At 43.3% G+C, this 23,549-nt stretch overlaps 1 protein-coding gene across 2 annotated transcripts in view; it reads right to left on the bottom strand.

Moving 5' to 3' along the window:
• Positions 1-17,997: 17,997 nt before the first annotated feature.
• arhgdia (Rho GDP dissociation inhibitor (GDI) alpha) overlaps positions 17,998-23,549 on the bottom strand; it is a 52,395-nt gene continuing 46,843 nt past the window's right edge. For both annotated transcript variants that reach the window (XM_048555178.2, XM_048555179.2), the window contains exon 6: positions 17,998-19,432. In XM_048555178.2, the coding sequence (XP_048411135.1) occupies positions 19,233-19,432 (200 nt within the window). In that variant the 3' untranslated portion in view covers positions 17,998-19,232. The remainder of the gene's footprint in view (positions 19,433-23,549) is intronic.

Genomic DNA, 23,549 nt, shown 5'->3' with positions numbered 1-23,549 from the left:
ATCCCCAAAACACCACCCTCCTCTGTTACAGACCCCCAGGACTCCACCTTCCTCTGTCACTGACCCCCAGGACTGCACCTTCCTCTCTACAGACCGCCAGGACTCCACCTTCCTCTGTCACAGACCCCCAGGACTCAACCTTCCTCTGTGCAGATGCCCTGGGCTCCACCTTCCTCTGTCACAGACCCCCAGGACTCCACCTTCCTCTGTCACAGACCCCCAGGACTCCACCTGCCTCTGTACAGACTCCCAGGACTCCACCTTCCTCTGTACAGACCCCCAGGACTCCACATTCCTCTGTTACAGTCCCCCAAAACTCCACCCTCTTCTGTCACAGACCCCCAGGACTCCTCCTTCCTCTGTACAGACCCCCCAGGACTCCACCTTCCTCTGTCACAGACCCCCAGGACTCCACCTTCCTCTGACACAGACCCCCAGGACTCCACCTTCCTCTGTTACAGACCCCCAGGACTCCTCCTTCCTCTGTACAGACCCCCCAGGACTCCACCTTCCTCTGTCACAGACCCCCAGGACTCCACCTTCCTCTGTACAGATGCCCAGGACTCCACATTCCTCTGTCCAGACCCCCAGGACTCCACATTCCTCTGTCCAGACGCCTGGACTCCACATTCCTCTGTCACAGACCCCCAGGACTCCACCTTCTTCTGCACAGACTCCCAGGACTCCATCCTCCTCTGTACTGACCCCCATGACTCCACCTTCCTCTGTCACTGACCCCCAGGACTCTTCCTCCCGCTGTTCCAGACCTCCAGGACTCCTCCTTCCCCTGTAACAGACCCCCAGGACTGTACCTTCCTCTGTCACAGACCGCCCAGGACTCAACCTGCCTCTACAGACCGCCAATACTCCACCTTCCTCTGTCACAGACTCGCAGGAGTCCACCTTCCTCTGTCAAAGACCCTGACTCTGCCACATCAGCTCTGTGGGGGTTAAACTGCTTTAACCAGTGAGGCAGGAGGTCAGGCCCAACGACTCATCCCCCAGCAACCTCCTCAAAACTATATGCGCTGCAGGATTGACTGAGCGAAACTTCCTCGTGTGTCCTTTAGACAGGGAGGCAGGGGAATGATGGCAACAACCCCTACACTGGTCAGTTAACAGCTTTTAGTCCTTTTGGGAGGGAGATAGGGGAATGACCGTGTAATGAATGAAACAATGTCAGCTAGGTGGTTCTCATAGATTATGAGTTCCCTGATTGGGGCTTTTAACCTGGTCCAATCGGGGACTCCTGGCTGACAGATATAAACAGAAGCATCAGGCACTCTGAGAGATGTCTCTGAATTATCTGGGCCAGTGTCATCTACACTGCATGTGTAAATAAAACTTTGTGATGGGATATTGTCCTCTGTGGAGTGATTTCAGACTGCAACAGCCGCTATACTGTTTAGCTAGCTGCTGCAGGAAAACTCCTTCAGAAGCAGTCAAAGTATCTCATAGAGTCATAGAGCTCTACAGCACAGAAACAGTCTCTTTGGTCCAACTCATCCATGCTGACTAGATATCCTAAATAAATCTAGTCCCATTTGCCAGCATTTGGCTCAAATCCCTCTAAACCCTTCCCATTCATGTACCCATCCTTTTAAATGTTGTCCCAGCCTCCACCACATACTCTGGCAGCTCAGTCCATACACGCACCACCCTCTGTGTGAACAAGTTGCCCCTTAGGTCCCTTTTAAATCTTTCCCCTCTCACCTTAAACCTGTGCCCCCTAGTTTTGGACCCCCCCCACCCTGGGGAAAAGCCCCTGGCTCTTCACCCTATCCAAGTCCCTCATGATTTTATAAACCTCTATACGGTCACCCCTCAGCCTCTGACATTCCAGGGAAAATAGCTCCAGCCTATTCACCCTCTCCCTACAGCTCAAACCCTCCAATCCCAGGAACATCCTTGTAAAGCTTTTCTGCACCCTTTCAAGTTTCACAACATTTTTCCTACAGCAGGAAGATCAGAATTACACGCAGTATTCCAAAAGTGGCTGAACCAATGTCCTGTACAGCCGCTACATGACTCTCCCAACTCCTATACTCAATGCACTCTGATTATTTCTTCGTACACCTTGGAAATCTAGTATTTTGTTCTTCCCTGTGGGAGATCTGTTGAACTGTTTGATGTGCGTTTGTATCTTCTGGGGTTATGTAGTTAGAAGTCACATGACACCAGATTATTGTCCAACAGTTTTTGTGCTGTACGGTTGCTTTTCAGAGTGGAGGCCTGTGACCAGTGATGTACCACACGGATTGGTGCTGGGTCCACTGTGAACATAGGAGGGACAGTTAGTGAATGTGCAGATGACTCCGAAATTGGAGGTGTAGTGAACAGCGAAGCAGGTTATCTCAGAGTACAACAGGGTCTTTATCAGGTGGGCGGATGGGGTGAGGAGCAGCAGATGGAGTTTAATTTAGATAAATGTGAGGTGCTGCATTTTGGAAAGACAAATCAGGGCAGAGCTTGTACATGTAATGGTAAAGTCCTAGGGAGTGTTGCTGAACAAAGGGACCTTGGAATGTATAGCTCCTTGAAAGTGAACTTGCAGGTAGATAGGATCGTGAGGAAGGTATTTCGTATGCCAGAGGTGGGAGTGTGAGTAAACCACTCATAAATCCGCCATTATTCCCACAAAATTAGGACACCATCAAGACATCAATTTGCATTTTAGTTGTGTGCGGACTGGAAGTGGATATATATCTTTGCTGCAGTGTGTAAATTGTGCACAATTATTTTGCAACGAATCTCACAGCGAACCTTTCGGTGGCTCAGTGGTTAGCACTGCAGCCTCACAGCACCAGGGACCCGGGTTCGATTCCACCATCGGGCAACTGTCTGTGTGGAGTTTGCACGTTCTCTCCGTGTCTGCGTGGGTTTCCTCCGGGTGCTCCGGTTTCCTCCCAGAGTCCAAAGATGTGCAGGTTAGGTGGATTGGCCATGGGAAATGCAGGGCTAAGGGATATGGGGCGGTCTAGGTGGGATACCTATGGTCAGCTTTGACTTGATGAGCCAAATGGCCTGTCTCCACACTGTGGGGATCTTTCTAAGCTGTTCTAATTTGACAGATATCTCATTAGTAAGGCGTAAAATATAGAAGAACAGTCAATTTTTACTTTCCTAATTACGTAACTGGTTTGAATACAAAAATAAAATTGTGTGTAACGCAGGGCTTGTGACTTTTTTTGTATAATATTGGAACGTTATGTGCAACAGGAACCTCTAAAGTGGTGCCCCTGTCTCAGGCTGTGTTCAAACAGCATCCCGGTTGCTGACCTGTGGCATTGCCAGTACACACTCCCTCTGCTCAAACTCCTCAGGGAAGCTAATATTATCATAATGCCACAATCCAAACTTCTCTGCTATCACCTCACCTCTGATGGTTTGATGAGTTTTTCCAACTCCTTTTCCAATCCACAATGTTTGCACGTCACTATGATATACAGCATTCAACAAGAACATGTAGAGATCTCTTGTAGTGCAGTAGTAGAGCCAGACTTTATAAAAGACCTTAAAGTAAGGGAACACTTAGGAGGCAGCGATCATAATATGGTAGAGTTCAGCCTGCAGTTTGAAAGAGAGAAGGCAAAATTGGATGTAATGGTGTTACAGTTAAATAAAGGTAATTACAGGGGCATGAGAGAGGAATTGACGAAAATCGACTGGAAGCAGAACCTAGCGGGGAAGACAGTAGACCAACAATGGCAGGAGTTTCTGGGTGTAATTGAGGACACAGTACAGAGGTTCATCCCAAAGAAAAGAAAGATTATCCGGGGTGGGATTAGACTGCCATGGCTGACAAAGGAAGTCAGGAAATGTATCAAAGAAAAAGAGACAGCCTCTAAAGTGGCCAAGAGCACTGGGAAATCAGAAGATTGGGAAGGCTACAAAAACAGACAGAGGATAACAAAGAGAGCAATAAGGAAGGAGAAGATCAAATATGAAGGTAGGCTAGCTAGTCATATTAGAAATGATAGTGAAAGCTTCTTTCAATACATAAGAAACAAACGAGAGGCAACAGTAGACATTGGGCCGCTCCAAATTGATGCTCGAAGGCTAGTGATGGGAGATAAGGAAGTAGCTGAAGAACTTAATAAGTACTTTGCGTCAGTCTTCACAGTGGAAGACATGAGTAGTATGCCAACAATTAGGGAGAGCCAGGGGGCAGAGTTGAGTATGGTAGGCATTACAAAAGAGAAAGTGCTAGAAAAGCTAAAGGGTCTAAAAATTGATAAATCTCCTGGCCCCGATGGGCTACATCCTAGAGTTCTTGGGGAGGAGGCTGAGGAAATAGCGGAGGCTTTGGTCGTGATCTTTCAAAAGTCACTGGAGTCTGGGAAAGCCCCAGATGATTGGAAAATTGCTGTTGTAACCCCTGGTTTAAGAAAGGATCAAGGCAAAAGATGGAAAATTATAGGCCGATTAGCCTAACCTCGGTAGTTGGTAAAATTCTAGAATCCATTGCCAAGGATGAGATTTCTAAATTCCTGGAAGTGCAGGGTCAGATTAAAACAAGTCAGCATGGTTTCAGTAAGGGGAGGTCGTGCCTGACAAACCTGTTAGAATTCTTTGAAGAGGTAACAAGTATGCTAGACCAGGGAAAACCAGTAGATGTTATCATCTAGACTTCCAAAAGGCCTTTTGATAAGGTGCCTCACAGGAGGCTGCTGAGCAAGGTGAGGGCCCATGGTGTTCGAGGTGAGCTACTGGCTTGGATTGAGGATTGGCTGTCTGACAGAAGGCAGAGAATTGGGATAAAAAGCTCTTTCTCGGAATGGCAACCGGCGATGAGTGGTGTCCCTCAGGGTTCAGTGTTGGGGCCACAGCTGTTCACCTTATATATTAATGATTTGGATGAAAGGACTGGGGGCATTCTGGTGAAGTCTGCCAATGATACGAAGGTAGATGGACAGGCAGGTAGTACTGAGGAAGTGGGGAGGCTGCAGAAAGATTTAGACAGTTTAGGAGAGTGGTCCAGGAAATGGCTGATGAAATTCAACGTGACTAAATGTGAGGTTTTGCACGGCATGGACTATTTTCTAAACGGTGAGAAAATTGGCAAATCAGAAGTGCAAAGGGATCTGGGAGTGTTGGTCCAGGATTCTCTAAAGGTTAACTTGCAGGTAGAGTCCGTAATTAAGAAAGCAAATGTAATGTTGTCGTTTATCTCAAGAGGGTTGGAATATAAAAGCAGCGATGTGCTTCTGAGGCTTTATAAGGCCCTAGTTAGGCCCCATTTAGAATACTGCATCCAATTTTGGGACCCACACCTCAGGAAGGACATACTAGCCCTGGAGCATGTTCAGCGGAGATTCACACGGATGATCCCTGGAGTGGGAGGTTTAACGTATGATGAACGGCTAAGGATCCAGGGATCGTACTCATCAGAGTTTAGAAGGTTGAGGGGAGATCTAATAGAAACTTACAAGATAATGTATGGTTTAGAAGGGGTGGACGCTAGGAAGTTGTTTCCGTTAGGCGGGGCGACTAGGACCCGTGGGCACAGCCTTAAAATTAGAGGGGGTAAAATTAAAACTGAAATGAGACGACATTTCTTCAGCCAGAGAGTAGTGGGCTTGTGGAATTCATTGCCGCAGAGTGCAGTGGAGGCCGGGACGTTGGATGCCTTTAAGGCAGAGATCGACAAATTCTTGATCCCAAAAGGAATCAAGGGCTATGGGGAGAGTGCAGGGAAGTGGAGTTGAAATGTCCATCAGCCATGATTTAAATGGCGGAGTGGACTTGATGAGCCGAATGGCCTTACTTCCACTCCTATGTCTTACGGTCTTATGGTCTTATAGTACTATTCCTTCCTCCTGGTGAGATTGAAACTCAATCTCACCACCTCCAGAGATGAGCTATAAAATCTCTGAACAGATTGATTAAAAATATCTGCAACCAGAATAAGCATTGCTTTCAAGGTAATTAAATGATAAGAGTAGTAGATACAATAGAAGAGTAGTAGATACAGCAGAGGAGTAGTAGATACAGTAGAGGAGGCTAAATGATGGATAATGGGCAAAACGTGTGATAGAGTGGGGTGATGGCTGATTCTCAAAGAACTGTGGATGCTGGAAACCAGAAACAAACAGAAATTTGTGGAAAAACTCAGCAGGTCTGGCAGAGAGAAAGCAGGGTTTGTCACAGGTGCAGTCACCCTTCTTCAGAACAGACTGATTGAGCTGATCAATGGGGTGACATCTGATCAATAAGGTGATCAGTGATCAATGGGGTAATTAGTGATCAATGGGGTGATACCCGATTGATAGGGTGATCAGTGATCATTGGGGTGATACCTGATTGATAGGGTGATCAGTGATCAATGGGGTAATTAGTGATCAATGGGGTGATACCCGATTGATAGGGTGATCAGTGATCAATGGGGTAATTAGTGATCAATGGGGTGATACCCGATTGATAGGGTGATCAGTGATCATTGGGGTGATACCTGATTGATAGGGTGATCAGTGATCAATGGGGTATTATCTGGTTGTAGGGATAACATGCACAGATGCTGTGATAACTGATCAAAGGGAATGATAAGGAATGACTCACGAATGACTAAGAGAGGCTCCTACAGGCACCTCCCAGGAATCAGTGCACATCCAGCTTTGAAAAAGATCAGAGACATCACAATAATCATAAACAGATTGAGTGGTGAGTATCCAGTGTGAGTGCCTGTTTATAAAGAGCTGGGTTCATCAGAGTTGATTGGTGAGTCATTTATTTTCTAGCATTCAGTTTAAAATAAATACAGTCCGAAAGCATCTGAGGTATGGCAGGACAGGCCAGCTGTGCGGAATGGCCATCCTGTGTCACATGGGGAGGTGGGGGATATTTCACCTGGCCTAGATAATCACACGCGTGGAAAGTGTCTCCAGCTTTGAAACATCAGCTGGAGATTTTGGAATTCAAGTGGAAGTTGGAATTATGATCTGTATGGTCCTCAGCCCTGTGGCTCACAACAGTATGTTTCCCCAAGGCATCACAGATGGAGACCATGCAGGTAGAGAGGGAAGGCTGACGATCAGGCAGTCTAGGAAGATCAGGCTGGTATCCTGGTGAATGTCTCATCCTTAGGCAACAACACTACAAGAAATTAGAGATACTAAGAACTGCCACTGCTGGAGTCTAAGATAACAAGATGTGGAGCTGGATGAACACAGCAGGCCAAGCAGCATCAGGGGAGCAGAAAAGGTGACATTTCGTGTCTGGACCGTTCTTTGAGAAATCCTTTTCTGAAGCATTTTTAAGGAAGGGTCCTGACCCAAAACGTCAGCCTTCCTGCTTGCCTGATGCTGCCTGGCCTGCTGTGTTCATCCAGCTCTACACCTTGTCACTACAAAAAAATTATCAGGTCATGAACACATTTTTTTTAAAAAATGGAAGTATACTGCATACAAATTGGCTGCAACATCAGAGTGATTACAATTCAAAAAAAATGTAATTGGTAGTAAAAATGCATTGAGACATCCTGAAGCTGTAAAAGGTGTTCTGGAGATTGTAGTGTATTTTCATACTCTTTACCTATTCTACACCACTAGGTGGATCTAGAACACTTCGCCCTGGTTATAACTCAATAAGCTAAGTCAAAAGAAATAAGCAAATCATGGTAGTAGAATCAGAGAGATCTGCAGCATAGAAAAAGACCCTTCTGCTCATCGAGTCTGCAAAAGACAGATACAACCTCCTTAACTATTCCAACCCCATTTCCCAGCTCTCAGCCAAAAGCCTTGTGTACCTCGGCACCAAAAGTGCACATCTAATTACTTCTGAAACGTTCTAAAGGCTTCTACCTCTTCTGCCCTTACAGGCAGTGAGTTCTGGATTCCTACCAACATTGCAGTGAAAATATATTTCCTCACATCCCCTCTAACTGGTTTAATCTCACCTTAAATCTGTGCCCCTTGGTCGTTGATTTCCCTCCTATCCAGGGGACAAGTTCCTTCCCATCAACAATCCCTGTGCCCATCATCATTTCATGCATCTCTACTATGTTCTCCCCTCAGTCCCCACTGCTCCAAGGAAAACAACTTTAATCTGTCCAATCTCTCTTTGTAATTGAAACTCTCTAGCCCAGGTAATATCCCAGTAAATCTCCTCTCTGCTATCACATCCCTCCTATAATGTGGATTCCAGAATGGCATACAATAGTCTAGCTTGATTAACTTTTTATATTATTCCAGCATAACAGCCCTGATCTTAAAGTTTATACGCTTGGCTAATAAAGGCAAGTATCCCATATATTACCATAACTACTTTATCCACCTGTCCTGGTATCTTAAGGGATTGGTGGACATGCTCTCTAAGGTCCCTCTGATCCTCTGTATTTCCTATTAGTCTTTATGTATTTTGTAGAATCGCTAGTGTGGAAGCAGGCCATTTAGCTCATCAAGTCCATACAAATGCTTTGAAGAGCATCCCAACCCCCCTACCCTTTCCCGGTAATCCTGCAGTTCCCAAGACTAACCCACCTAGCCTGCACACGTCCCTGGAAACTATGTGCAATTTAGCATGGCCAATTCAATTAACCTGCACATCTTTGGCCTGTGGGGGGAGGGGGGGGGGGGTGGGGAGGACTGGGCCTGCAGTGAAATTTTGTAGATCAGGATTGACTATTTTCCCTCATTTGGATGATTTTATTTGAGGCACCAGTGATGCGATGGAACCTTTATCCTCATTGTAATTGTGTGTAAATATTAGAGAATTCAGGATCCTCACTAAGACCCTTCAAACTAGGAACACAACCAGACACTTTCCAATTGTATGACAGCTACATGTTACACACCACTCTACAAAAAGTTTACCAATCAGGGGCTCTGTGCTTGGGATATCCCGCCCTGCTGGGTGGACATACAATGGAAGGTAAACTGTCAACATATGTACGTTTGTCGCACATTGGAATTACTTCCCAGTTTGTCTGTTGATTTCAAAGCATTTGGGACTCTTCATGAAGAGACCAGTCTCCGAATTTGGGGCTAAACCCTTCTCCATGTCTCATTACTTTAGGGCTCACCTCCCTCATTTAGGGGAGGCAATGGCCAATTGGTATTGTTACTGTACTGTTAATCCAGACACCCAGCATGTGTTCTGAGGACCCAGGTTTGAATCCTGCCATGACAGATGGCAGAATTTGAATTGAATAAATATCTGGAATTAACAGTCTAACAATGACCATGAATCATTTGTCAATTGTGGGAAAAACCCATCTGGTTCACTAATGCCCTTTAAGGAAGAAAACTGCCATCCTTACCTAGTCTGGCCTACATGTGACTCCAGGCCCACAGCAATGTGGTTGACTTTGAAATGCCCCCTGGGCAATAAATGCTGGCCTCAGTGACACCTAGATCCCAGAAGAGAACCGAAAAATGTGTAAACTCTCCTGGACATCATCCAATCACAAAAAGTCTCTTTTGCTCTCCCCTGTACCACCATCTGGCCAGCAACACCTTCATCCCGCGAATAAGAAAATCTCTTCCAATAGTTTCCTGGTCAGCCACCCAACTCTGAAAACCTCTGTTCATCCACAATTCTGCTGTTCCTTAAATCCAACTCCACCAACAGCCTTGAGCCTGTGGACATTTCATTGGCTCTGATTCCAGCAAACACCTCCAGTTTAAAATTCTCATCTGTTTTCAAATCTGCAGCCCCACTCTTACCGACATCTATAATGCCCTCCGGGATAAAAACCATTCTGTACCTGTATAGTGGCCAAAGTTCTAAAGCCTCTTTTAAAACACACATTAAACCAAGCCTGTGGCCATTGTACTAACCTCATCATCCAATTTTATTTGAAGATATTTTCCTGCATCTAAGGTTCTATATAAATGAAGGCTTCCTGCGAGCAGGAAGCTTTAGCTTAACACTATTTAATCCCCTCTCCTGTAAATGAATGCTGTTATTGCCATGTGTAAATAGTGAAAAGCTTTCATTAGTCACCATGATTCAGTGCAATTTTGAATAGTTTAAGGAAAAAAAAGCTTGAAGAGAGAGCATATGCTGAGCCAGCTCATCAATGATGCCTGCGCTGCTATTTCTCCTCCTACACCACCATCTACACCACACCCAACCAGTGGCGAACTCAACGATCCTCAGGCACTATCTTTGCCACTGGGCTGATTGGTTTTGGTGGGGCTGGAGAGGTGATTGGTGGAGGCCAGTGTCACATCTCTCACCACAAGGCCCACCTCATCCATGCCACTGTGGTGTCCTCCTGCCACCACGAGACTCAACCAATGACAAACTCACTAATTCTGAGTTGCCACCTCTCACTGCTGGACCCACCTCAGCACCACCACCAATTCTCATGCAAGGTCCTGTGCTCGCCACAGAAAAGTAAGTAAGGGCTCACTCAAGATCTGCGCTAGGCTCATTCTCCCTTGTGCTGGGCCCACCTGTGTTACAAGCATGAGGTCCACTACATCATTGTTGATGGATAAATATCTTTTCATTCATAAAATTACTTTATTTTGGAACGACAAGGTGTAGTGCTGGGTGAACACAGCAGGCTAAGCAGCATCAAAGGAGCAGGAAGGCTGATGTTTTGAGTCTGGATCCTTCTTCAGAAAAAGGGTTTTTCTTGAAGAAGGGTCCAGACCTGAAACATCAGCTTTCCTGCTCCTCTGATGCTGCTTGGCCTGCTGTGTTCATCCAGCTCTACACCTTGTTATCTCAGACTCCAGCGTCCTACTATCTTGGAATCGATTTACTTTGGAACCATCTCTTTAAAGGCAGAGCAGTGGTCAGGTAAGGTGGCGTTTGCCTGACCATAAGCCAGAGCTGTTTGTTTATTTATTTAAGATCAAAGAGACCTGCTAAGCTTCTCCAGCAAGTTTTTTTTCATATCTTCAGCATCCACAGTTCTTTGCTTTATATCAGAGATTGACAGAACTTTGATTTGAAGTGCCTAGGTCTCAGCAAGGGTTTAAATGAATCCAATTCTGAAAAGTTGCAGCTTAAACTATAATTCTAACATAAGGAAACTGGGATTTGAAATATCTAATTGGTATGAAAAGCTGCCCGATGGTTTGAGAAGACAATTAGACTGGTAAGCAGCCTTACCTTTACAAGTGAGGCACAAAGCTAATGTGTTTTCTATTGCCAGAGAAAGAAGGTTACAGGTGTCCCTCTGACCCATACCACAGCTGGTTGCATTTTGCTCTTCAAGAGTAGAGAGGCAAATTGTAAAGGCAGCCTGTGCCTTAAGGACAGAAAACACTGATTCCACCATTCACCGCACAGAATGTGGTGTGTGCTCACACTCTGATTGAAGCCAGGCTAAAGGGAACTGGACAACGTGTCCAGCCTAGAGTTAAAGGAAGAAATGTACAGTATGTTCATTAGTGAGGGATAGACCTGGGATTACGAACTAACCAGCTGCAAAAGTGAAAGCAAAGAAACTGACTGGAAACCGAGCATGATTGCAATCGCAGTAAGACACTGCAACAGTATGGAATACAAAATGCGGTGAGTAACAAGTAACTTCTGTTGTGATTTGTAACAAGGTCAGCCAAGTGGATTTCACAGAATATGAGCTCCCTGATTGGAGTAGGTTAACAGCCCCAATCAGGGAGTCCTGGCTGACAGATACAAACAGGAGTTCTGTTCACTCAAAGCTAGTTCTGTACTAGTTGGGTCAGTGTCACATACTATGCACATGGAAATAAGGGGTAACATGGTGACAGGATACCAGCCTCTGTGGAGTTATTTCATTTTCCATTAAGTACAAATTAGCTTAAATTATAAATTACCTTCAAAAGTAAAGTCATTAGCACTTTCAGTTATTTAACTTTTAATGTGTGAAAGCTTAATGCATTTTTTCTTTTCAGTTGTTAACTTTTAAAGATATTTGAACTTCCAGTTATCAACATTGATGGGAGATCCTAACAGCCAGCAGGAAGGAGCAAGTAGGTACAGGGTTTGACTGGCACTGGGCTCTGACAGATCCTGCATCATAGTTGATCCTGAATAGCAGCAGCTAGCGATTCTATTGTGAGGGCAGTGTTTCAACACAGAGTTGGAATCCTTTGCTCCCTGAGAAGTCTCCGTGGAATAGAAATCAGCTGCTACAGTAACTTGTCTTTGTTTCTTCCTGCTGTCAAAACACAGGGAACACCAGGGAATTAAAACAAGGGACCTGATGATTCTTTAAAATTATAGAAACATCAAGTGTTTAATCATAAAGGCACAGAGTCAATGTTTAATTATTTTCCACCCAAGGGAAGGGCGCGTGGTGGGGGGAGAAAAATACATTACAATCTGCTCTAGTGCTGTTTACTGTTCATGTTCCCATTTTCGCCAATCTGCTATAATGGTGTCTTAGAATGAGATTCGCTGGTGATAGCTAGATATAAACGTGGCCTGTTCCTTTAAGTTCACTCATCCAAACCGACAAGTGGAGGTAATTGACATTACCTCAAATTCTCTGGAACCAGAAGGTCATTGTAACTGCTGACAAATTCCAGGCAGGGTCAACAGCAAGGCTCCTTACATTTTGTATCTGTAACAAAATGTAATGTGAAAGCAACAGATTGACATAAACAAGCAAAGTTCAGTGAGCTCGAGTTAAAGGCTTCCTGACAAATAGGGCATTGGATATTTAAATGGAAACAGAGGACCAGGATTCAATGGGCTGCTCTTTCAGAACCAGAACTGGAATAGGCCAAGGTCCACCATTCACAAAATCATGCAATGAAGCCACACGGTAAGAGGCTGTTCGGCCCATCACACCTTACTGGTGGAGCTATCCAAGAAAACCCACTCTCTCTACCCTTTCCCCACAGCCCTGCAACTTTGTAAAATTAATCTGCTTCCACAACTTTCAAGCAGCACATTCCAGATCATAACTTGTATGTCATCTGAGGCTATTTCAGCCAAAGTTCTTAAACCTTAATCCCCTGGTTATTGATCTTTCAAGTACTAAATTTCTCCTTACTTTTCTCTGAGCTCCTTTACTAAAATCTCCTCAACCTTCTCTGGAGAACAACTTCAGCCTCGATAGATATCCGAAATCCTTCATTGCTGGTGTAATTCTGCTAAATCTCTTCCTAACACTCTCCAAGACTTTGACGTCCTTTCAGAAGAATTGCCCAGAATTCAGTGCAACACTCAAGCTGAAGCCGAACCAATGTTTCTTAAGGTCCACCATAACTTTGTATTCTATATTTGTACCTCAATTTAAAAAGCTACAGATCTCATTTCCTTTTTCCTCCCCCAAGCCTGTCAACTTACCCTGTCACCTTTTGGTTTATACGTAACACCTGCTGTGTTCCTGAATAAAAAATTTAGAATTCTCATTTCATTCATCATGTCTATCCTTATTCTCTCAAACTAAATGTGTCACTGCATATTCCTCTCCATTAAAAGGAATTAGCATCACTGTTGCTGCTCATTCCTTTTCTCTGTAAGCCCGTTACTAATCATTTCATATTTAAATTCAAATAAAAGTCACTTATGAATTCAAATTCAGCCAAATTTAAGCCACGAGTGAAAACTGAATGCAATGCTATTCAACTTTTCTGTCGAAAAGAATATATTTTCCATAAATATGATTAAAAATGCTAAAAATTTGCCACATTAATTTGTATTCAGGCCAGAAATAGGGGCATTTGAAATACAAAGCTGAGCTGAACAAAGTGTTGTGATTTCAATTTCCCACCGGTTTCTAACAGCAGGGGGGAGTTAACAATGAGAAACCGCACAAACTTAGAAATTTTGCAGATGGCACATGGTCAGAATGCACTCTGTCTTCATCTATTCCGAATTTTGGAACAAGCTCAGACATTGGAGCGGAATAAAAAGTATGTCAACAAGGCCAACACAGGGGGCAAAATTTAAATTTTTTAATGAAATCACTTTACAAGCCTAAGAAACCATTTCACTTGGGAGTGCAGGAACAGGCAGAGGAGACAAGTTCTGCAAAATCTCAGGTTTTGCAGGCAGATCCTCACTGATAATACATGATTGTTTAAATCATTCATTTCCCACTGGTAGTTTTTGCTTCACCTATGACCTATCTCATATGGCAGATGGTCACATTTGAAGTCAATTAATGTCTAGCATAAAAAAACTAGTCTAGTAGAAACCATGCAACCAGTTATTTGTTGTGCAAACCCATCTACTTCATTAATGCCCCTGACGGAAGGAAATCTGCCTTCGTCACCTGGTCCAGCTGGGACTCCAGATCCACACAAAGTGACTGATTCTTGACTGCCCTCTGGCCATAACCAATGATGCCCATTATCCCACAGATGATGAAGTCTGAGCCAATTAACAAAATGAACCAGTGTAAATGTAACCCATGAACATGTTAGACCAGGAATGTGTGCAATAAAGAGATAACAAAATGTGGAGCTGGTTGAACACAGCAGGACAAATAGCATCTTAGGAGCACAAAAACCGACGTTTCAGGCCTAGACCCTTCATGAACCAAAATGTTAAAATATTTTCAAATTCACACCTGGATCCCACAGTTTTAATTTGCAACTTACTTCTGCGCCAATTCTCCAAAGATTCTGAAGTCAAAATATCAATGGTGACTTAATTGTTTAGTGATATTAAAAGAACGGCACAAATCAAAGTTGTAGTTGGCAGCCAATGGCTAAAGTCTTTGCTTTATTAAAAAATGAAAAATCCAGGCCAGTTGATTTGCTTTCCTGATGATGATCTTGGATAGCTTTTACATTACTCTCTGAATTTAGCCACTTAATGAGAATTCAGTCTAAAAATAAACCTGGTAGTCTGAGGAGGTATCATAATTAAACATCTAAAGTCACAAATCTGATCAGCACATGGTGCCACTTAATAGCTACATTTCCAGCACTGTAATCGAGCTAGAAGTAGAAGGAGGATCAAGGAACAAATCTAACCTCCAGCATCAGGCTCTATGCCCTAGTCCTATTTGTCATTGTAATTAATCATGCCTAGACCTCCCTCTCAGCAGATTCAGACTAGCACAGTAAACAACAGAGGAAAAGATAAGGTGGAGGATAGGCCAGGAACTAGCTCTGTACAGCACTAGCATCATTGCCACACAATGAGCTACAGGGTCTCCCTTTCTTCAGTATGTACGTGGTTATGAGGGGAATTTCATTTCTGCAAGCAACAATAATTAGAGTTTCTTTTTAAAACTTGGTTGAATGAGAGTTAACAAATAACAGCTAATAAAAATTTACAAATGGAGAACTGTCCTACTAATTAGTTTGAGTGATAATGGGAACTGCAGATGCTGGAGAATCCAAGATAATAAAGTGTGAAGCTGGATGAACACAGCAGGCCAAGCAGCATCTCAGGAGCTCAAAAGCTGACATTTCGGGCCTAGACCCTTTCAGCTTTTGTGCTCCTGAGATGCTGCTTGGCCTGCTGTGTTCACCCAGCTTCACACTTTATTATACTAATTAGTTTGGATGGTTTTGGAGAGTTAAAGGAGGCCTGGGGTATTGTGTACAGGTCACTGGTTAACATGAGGCTGGTGTGTGGTTCAGAATACCTCCAACAGGGTTTGACTCCCATTCTCACTGAGGTGCACCTGGGCAAGGAGTAGGTACGTCCCAAGACGGGAAGGAAATGACAAAGGATGACAACAAAAAAAGTTTTCCATAAAACCATCAGCAATGAGCCAAAGCAAAGCACTCATTAACACATTAGATCACATTGCCTAAATGGATGGCAGTCATCTGCTCAAGATAGTGTCCTACAGAGAACTGTCCACTGGTAAACTGAACAGACAAATTTTGGGCCCCACACCTCAGGAGAGAGAGACTGGCGCTAGAGCATGTCCAGCGGAGATTCACACAGATGATCCCTGGAATGGTAGGTTTAATGTATGATAAACGGCTAAGGACCCTGGGATTGTATTCATTGGCGTTTAGAAGGTTGAGGGGAGATCTAATAGAAACTTACAAGATAATGTATGGCTTAGAAAGGATGGATGCTGGGAAGTTGTTTCCATTAGGCGGGGAGACTAGGACCCGTGGGCACAGCCTTAGAATTAGAGGGGGTAAATTTAAAACTGACTTGAGACAACATTTCTTCAGCCAGAGAGTGGTGGGCCTGTGGAATTCATTGCCACGGAGCACAGTGGAGGCCGGGACGTTGGATGCCTTCAAGGCAGAGATCGACAAATTCTTGATCTCACAAGGAATCAAGAGCTACGGAGGGAGTGCAGGGAAGTGGAGTTGAAACGTCCATCAGCCATGATTTAAATAGCAGAATGGACTCGATGGGCCGAATGGCCTTACTTCCACTCGTATGTCTTAGGGTCTGACGGGGCCCACTCAAACATTCAGCACTCATTGAAGAAGCCTGCGCACACACCATCAACATTCAACTATCACCACCGTGAAGCACAGGCCATTGAATATTGTACCAAGGTACAATGGTACAAGACATGATCTTCCCACCAAAAAAAAAGCACAGGATGATACCACAATCATTGGAGTAAGTTGACCTTTCTTCTGTTATGATCATATACAAAACCAAAGTTAGTGTCATACTGCATGGAAATGTACCCCTCAGTTTAACCAGTTCACACTAGCCATGTTCCCAAACTAAGCCAGCCTCCCACCTGTCTGCATTTGGCCCACATCCCTCCAAACATTTCCTATTCAAGAGCTTATCCAAGTGACCTCCAAACATCGTGACTGCACCTGCACCCACCTCTTCCTCTGGAAGTTCATTCCAAACAGAATCTACTGTGTAGTTAAAAAAAAGTTGGCACTCACATCCTATTTAAATATTTCTCCTTTCAACTGAAAAATATCCCCACTAGATTTGAACTTCCTCAAGTTGGGGAAAAGATCTTTGCTATTCACCTGATCTATGCCCCTTACTTTATAAACATCTAAGGCCACCCCTCAACTTCCAATGATCTAGTTAAAATTAGTCTCAGCCTAATTTCATGTCTCAAACACTCCATTCCTGAGAACCTTCAGCCAAGTCTTTTCTGAATCCTCTTCAGTTTAATAACATCCTCCCAACAGCAGGGCAACTAGAACTGTACAGAATACTTCAGAATTGGCATCATCAACATCCTGTACAACCTCAACACGACATTCTAACTCCTACACTCAAAAGATCTGAGAAATGAAGAGGCTATGAAATCCATACCTACTCCCAGCAGACCCTGAAAACCTCACAGAGCTTGGTGTGTAGGGTAGGGCCACTATGATACAAGACTTTAGCTGGAATTCCATCAACTTTTGGGACTTTGGTGGTGACCTTCATTTGGTTGATGGCAGCCCCAGCTTCCAAACATCAGGCTCCTATCCAGCAGTTCTTGCAACAATTGCTGGATGCATTTGGTGGTATTAACACAGGGTGGGCACTTGGTGCTAAGGTTATTTCAAAATGCTCCAGTGATTCAAGCCCGACTCCTTGCCACTGTGTTATCTAATAATTAGCATTCAAGGAGTTTGCTTGTTTTTTTGAAACATTTTTATAGGAATATCTGATAAAGTATTTTTTTCCTTGGGTACGTGGTCTGTCTAGGTTAGGAACCAGAAAACTGAGTTGTCACGATACATACTAAAAACTTGTTTTAAGCCGATGCAACGTGTTGAAATTTATTTGAAAATTTCAAGTTTACTCTTCATGGGAGAAGGAACAGAAAGGAAGATCCTCTTTCACTTCAGCATTTGCTGGAAAATTTCTCAGTCAGCATCCCAGTAAAACAGCAGTATGATTCTCTCAAGTCAATTACACCATTCAACAAGAGCATGCCCAATGTTCTCACTTAACTCTTTACAGCCTCCACTTCAAGTTCAAGGGTCAACCATTTCTCTCCCCGCAGATGCTGCGAGATTTCCTTAGCCTTCCCTTTCACATTTTAGATTTCCAGCAATTGTCCATGCAACCTACTGACGACTTCTGGCCACATGTCCTAATGTCTCACATGGATTGGTGTATGACTGTGACAATGTATGTACAATGCTTTAGGATATTTTCTTCAAGTTACAGGCACTACGCAAGTTACTGACAGACAAAAGACAACAAGTATTTAGTTGGAATATTTTATTATATTTGCAGTGAAAATGAGAGTACGGTTCTTTAATCTGTTAATGTCCAGTCTACACAGGAGTCATGAGAACATAAAAAATCCATTATTGTAAAAGGGGGAGAGCAGGGGATATGGCAAGACAGACACGTAAAATCACATTTGGTCCCAGTTCTAACCTCAATGGCTACAAACTTCCAATGATAATATGCTGGCTGCTTAGAACACTTTATTGAATATGTGACATTTTAAAAATGAAACCATTCGACTAAAATTAGCTGGATGATGGTGCAGAGAATCCAGAAATGGAATACTGACACAGATTGATGTGAGGCACAAAACACAAAGAGGCGTAACATGAGTTCCATCATCCCTTTCCAACACTTTGAAGCAATGCTCCTTTATCTTTTTGGCTGACACTTCAGCCACTCCTGACATGGTCAAGTAGTTCCACATAGCACTTCTTACTTAAAAACCTGTACATGATTCAACCTGCTGTAACATGTCAAGACACGGTTCAAAAATCTTTCTAAACTGTAGGCCTTCAATACTTAGTTTTGTAGACTCGAAATACTACTTTTAATAAGCGTGCATTCACATCAGAAATGCCAGCATTGGTCAGACTAGCTGCAGCACACCTAGGCAGACAAGATGGGTTCTGGATCCATGCCAATAGTATAAAGACCTCAACTAAGAAATTCTATGATTTTTGTTTGTTTCTCTTCCGTGATTATTTCCAAAAACAATTTTAGCATACATAAGGCAACATGGTTACACAATAAAAATTACAGGACTCACTTTTAAACTCTGAGAACTGCCTCTAAATTTATATTAAATTCTTTTACCTGGTTGAAACATTACAATCATTTAGATTTCCAAGCTTAGCAATGCGCTTAAGCTCCACCGTGGAGTGTCAAGACTTCAAGCCAAGTCTAATTTACTCATTGCTTCCTCTTTTAAAGCATCACTGCAGTCCCACCCTCCCCATCCCCATCCCCCACAAAAGGCAGCTGCTGGAAGAAAAAAGCAAACTAAAATGAGACTGGGGAATGAAACACAGCCATGCCTCTGACTTGTGTCTTACAAAAAAAAAAGTGTTTTGATTTTCTTTTGCCAATGATCTCGCTGTGCAGTATAAATCTCATGTTTTTGTTCCTTCTCGAAAAAGATTACTTTGGTACAGGTGGTGTTTTATTTGTTTCCTCTGTCAGATGGACTACGGTTGGTCTTGTGTTGATTAATCTTTCCAATCCTTTTTGATGTTGAGCTGCCATTCCCAGGCAAGGTGGGTGTGCCTGTCATCATCTGTGAAAAGCGACTTGACAGTATAGGTGCCCCTCACCAACATTCCTTTGGGTGCTTCTTCCTGTGATGTGACGAACTCATATTCAGTGTCACGTGGACCATAGCTCCCCACCATGTATTCTGTCTTATCAACTGTTTGAAGGATACAAGCAAAAAGAATTATGAATCATCTGCTTCATTTCTCATTAGGTCTTCAACCATTTATGCTGACATGAAGTTAACAGCCAAGTGTAAATCACGGCTACTTAAAAAATGGCAAAGTTTACTCCCGGGTCTCTCCCATTCTGCTACTATTCTCTCTCAGGATGCAGGAGTAGCTGGTTAGGCCAGCATTAACTGGCCTTTGACAGTTTCCCCCAGGGGATCCGTCTGGCATACCACAACACAGCCAAGAACAGAGCTTCACAATATCAACCAACTGACCACAGTTCCATGTCAGGATGGTGCCGGATGGGAGGGAGCCAACAAGTTGGGTTGCAATGCACTGCAGCCCCTCCTTCCAGGTGGCAGAGGTTTTGTGTTATGGGAAAAAGTCAGGAAACTGTGTTGAACATTATCAGACAATAACTGAAATTGCTGGAAAAACTCAGGTCTGGCAGCATCTATGGAGAGCAAGCTGAGCTAATGCATTGGGTCCAGCGACCCTTCTTCAGAACTGACTGTAGTGAGGAAAACATTGTCATATATGCTGAAGAGTGTGCCGGGTGAGGGGGATAACTAAGCAATTGGTGGATGTGGAGCCCAGAAAGAGAAAAAAAAGTTGAGTGAAGGAAAGAGTAAAATTCAACCTGGGGGGAAAATCAATAGCCACTGATGGAGACCTCGAGATTCCACCTTTCGGCAACTTACTGGTTAAGTCGTTTCAGAGTTTTAAGTGTTTCACTAAGATTGGTTCTTTTTCTTCTAAACTCTGGAGAATACAGTGTTGTTCCATCAAGCCTGTGCTCAGGAGGACAACACTTTCAGCCCAGGCATCACTCAAGTGAAGATTTTACTGTTCCCTGTAACACCATCTCCTCTTGGGCATGGAGAACAAAACTGCAGAGTATTTTAAGCTTGGCCACAACTGAAGATTTCCTTACTCCTGCCCTCCAACTCAAGGCCAATATTTGCTTTCACAGAGTCATACAGCATGAAGACAGAGCCTTTGGTCCAACCAGTCCACACTGAACATAATCCCCAAACTAAACTAGCACCACCCCCTCCAGCCGCTCCTGGCCAATATCCCTCCAAGCCTTTCCTATTCACGCATCTATCCAAATGTCTTTTTAAATGTTGTAACCGTACCCACACCACCACTTCATCTGGAAGTTCATTCCACACATGAAGCACCCTGGGTAAAATATTTTCCCCATATGCTTTTTTAAAATCTCTCTCCCATCACCTTAAATAAATGTGCCCCCTAGTCATGAAATCCCCCATCCTAAAGAAAAGACAACTACCATTAACTCGATCTATACCTCTCATTACTTTATAAACTTTACAAGGTTGCCACTCACGCTCCAATATGCCACTGAAAAAAGTCCCAGCCTATCCAGCTTTTGTTAGTAACTCGAGCCTTCCAAACTCTGCAATATCCTGGTAAATCTCTTCTGAGCCCTCTCCAACTTAGCAATATCCTTCCTATAACTGGGTGACCAGAGCTGGACACAGTACTCTTATTCACATCCTTTACATTGCATGTTAACTATTTTATATAGGTTGCCTAAGCCCTCAAAGCTTACATTTCATAGCTACTCACTACGAAAATAATTATTTTCCTACCTCCGTGAATTACCCACTTTTCCAACATTATATTTCATCAGTCACCACCCTGTCTACTCAGAACCTATTTCTTTGTGACTTATTTCCTCACTTGGCTTTTTTTATTACCAAATTTGAAAACAAAACACCTGGTCTCATTTAAAAAGACTTTGATATACGACAGTAAATAACTAGGGCCCCAGCACTTTGTTACAGAAAACACAAAATGCTGTAAAACCTCAGAGATAATGGGAACTGCAGATGCTGGAGATTCCAAGATAATAAAATGTGAGGCTGGATGAACACATCAGGCCAAGCAGCATCTCAGGAGCACAAAAGCTGACGTTTCGGGCCTAGACCCTTCATCAGAGGCTCTGATGAAGGGTCTAGGCCCGAAACGTCAGCTTTTGTGCTCCTGAGATGCTGCTTGGCCTGCTGTGTTCATCCAGCCTCACATTTTATTATGCTGTAAAACCTCAGCAGGTTTGGCAGCATCTGTGGAGAGAGAAATGGAATTAACATTAAGTTCTGTATGCCTCTTCTTCAGAACTAAAAGATGCTGGGTTTTGTGTGTTGTTTATAGAGGACAGGGAGCAGAAAAGCAGATGAGCGGCACTCGAGGAAAGATTTAGTTGTAAAATAGGTGTAACGACGAACAGGAGAAAACAATCTGCTCTGAGAGACAACAAGACACAGCAGGGGCAGGTGAGAGGGAGAATATGTAATCAAAATGAAGGACAGAGGTCATGCTCTGAAATTATTGAAATCAGTGGCTTATCCTGCAGGCTGAAAGTACCAAAGTATAAAGTGAGGTGCTGTTCCTCCAGCCTGCATTGAGTGTAATTAGAACACAGCAGCAGGCTGAGCCTGGAAGCGTTAACATGACAGCATATGTTGAAATAGCAAGATACTGGAAGGTTGTGGTCATTCTTATGGACAGAGCACAGATGCACTGCAAAGTGGTTACGCAATCTGCACTTGGTCTTGCCAATGTAAAGACGACTACATCATAAGCAGTAAATACAGAGCATACCAAAGATGTACAGCTAAAACACTGCTTCACCTGGAAGATGTACTAGGGGGACCTTGAACAGAGGAAGGTGGTGGTAAAAAGGGCATGGTAATTCCTCCTTCCATTATATGGGCAGCTGGCAATGGCTGATGGTGGTGGGTGGGGGGGTAAACAGAGAGGAGAGTGTGGAGAGTGTGAAAGCATGTTAAGAGCGATGAAGGAGTGGACCAGGGCACTGCAGAGGGAGCAGGCCCCGTGGAACATGAACATTAGACGGAAGGGGGAAGACGATGCGTTTTCTGGTGGTATCCTGCTGGAAGTGGCAGAACATCTTACATACAGTCATCCAGAAAATTACCAGATTAATGCGTTCATCTGACCTCAACCTGCACTCACTTATTACTCCCAAAGCCATGAACTCTCACTTTTTTTCAACAATTTATGGTAACTCATCAAATACAATCTGAAAAACTAAATACATTTAATCTCCTTGCTTGTCCCTATTTACGCTACACCCTCTAAAAGTTCAGGTGTATCAAACTTAAAAAAAACTTCCCTTTCATTGAAGTGATGTCAGCCTAGCATTCTGATATGCACAAAGTTGATTTACAAAATGCTTTTAGAATCCAGTTGTTTCCCAAATACCAATTCCAGGCTAACTTGGCCTGTCATTTCAGTTTCATCCCTCCCTCCTTTATTAATCAGTTCATTTACTTCTGTTACTTTTCAATGCACTGAACTGTTCCAGAATCAAGAGAATTATGAAAAAGCCAACATAGCCATGATCACTCCAACTAATTCCCAAAAATCTTAGGATGGAGGCCATGTCCAGGGGGTTTGATGATTAGTCCCATTAGATGTTCCAGTACTTTTTCTATTCTAATGTTAACATCCTCAAACTCCCCATTCTCATCAGATTATTTAGTTCCCAAAGCACTGACTTTATTTGATAAACACTATCAAAACATTTGATCAGCATTTCTGCCATTTTCTTATTCCTATCTTTTTTCCCCCGCTTCTATCCTTTACAGAATCTACACTTGTACCAATTTCTTCCTTTTGAAAATAGAAATTTTAATTTGTTTTCATATACCTTAGTGGTTTACTCATTCTCTTTACCCCTCCACATCACTTTTCTGACTAATATTTTTGGATTTTTAAAACTTTCCCAATTCTTCTCATAGAGCAACAATAACCTTTTTCTATTCTGATACTGCCCTTAGTTTCTATTTAAGACCAAATCAGATATTCGAGTATTGAAATCTATCCTTCCAGTTACTGCAAATTCAAGTTTTATTATTTGATTAACTTAATTATCTGCAACTAGAACTGATATCTATGTCATCAGTACAAAATTCAAATCAAAGCAACCCTATCTGTGAATTTTGAATTTGACAAATTGTATCAAATTTTACCTGCACTAAAAGTTATTGTAGAGATTGGTGTAAAGAGAAAGCTTGTTTTTCGTGACTGGGGAGAGGCAGGGAGGATAAG

The sequence above is a fragment of the Stegostoma tigrinum genome, chromosome 22, assembly GCF_030684315.1.
Source record: "Stegostoma tigrinum isolate sSteTig4 chromosome 22, sSteTig4.hap1, whole genome shotgun sequence".
In the NCBI taxonomy this organism is placed as follows: domain Eukaryota; kingdom Metazoa; phylum Chordata; class Chondrichthyes; order Orectolobiformes; family Stegostomatidae; genus Stegostoma; species Stegostoma tigrinum.
The sequence above is the reverse complement of the archived record's forward strand: the minus strand, read 5'-3'. Positions and strand labels throughout refer to the sequence as shown.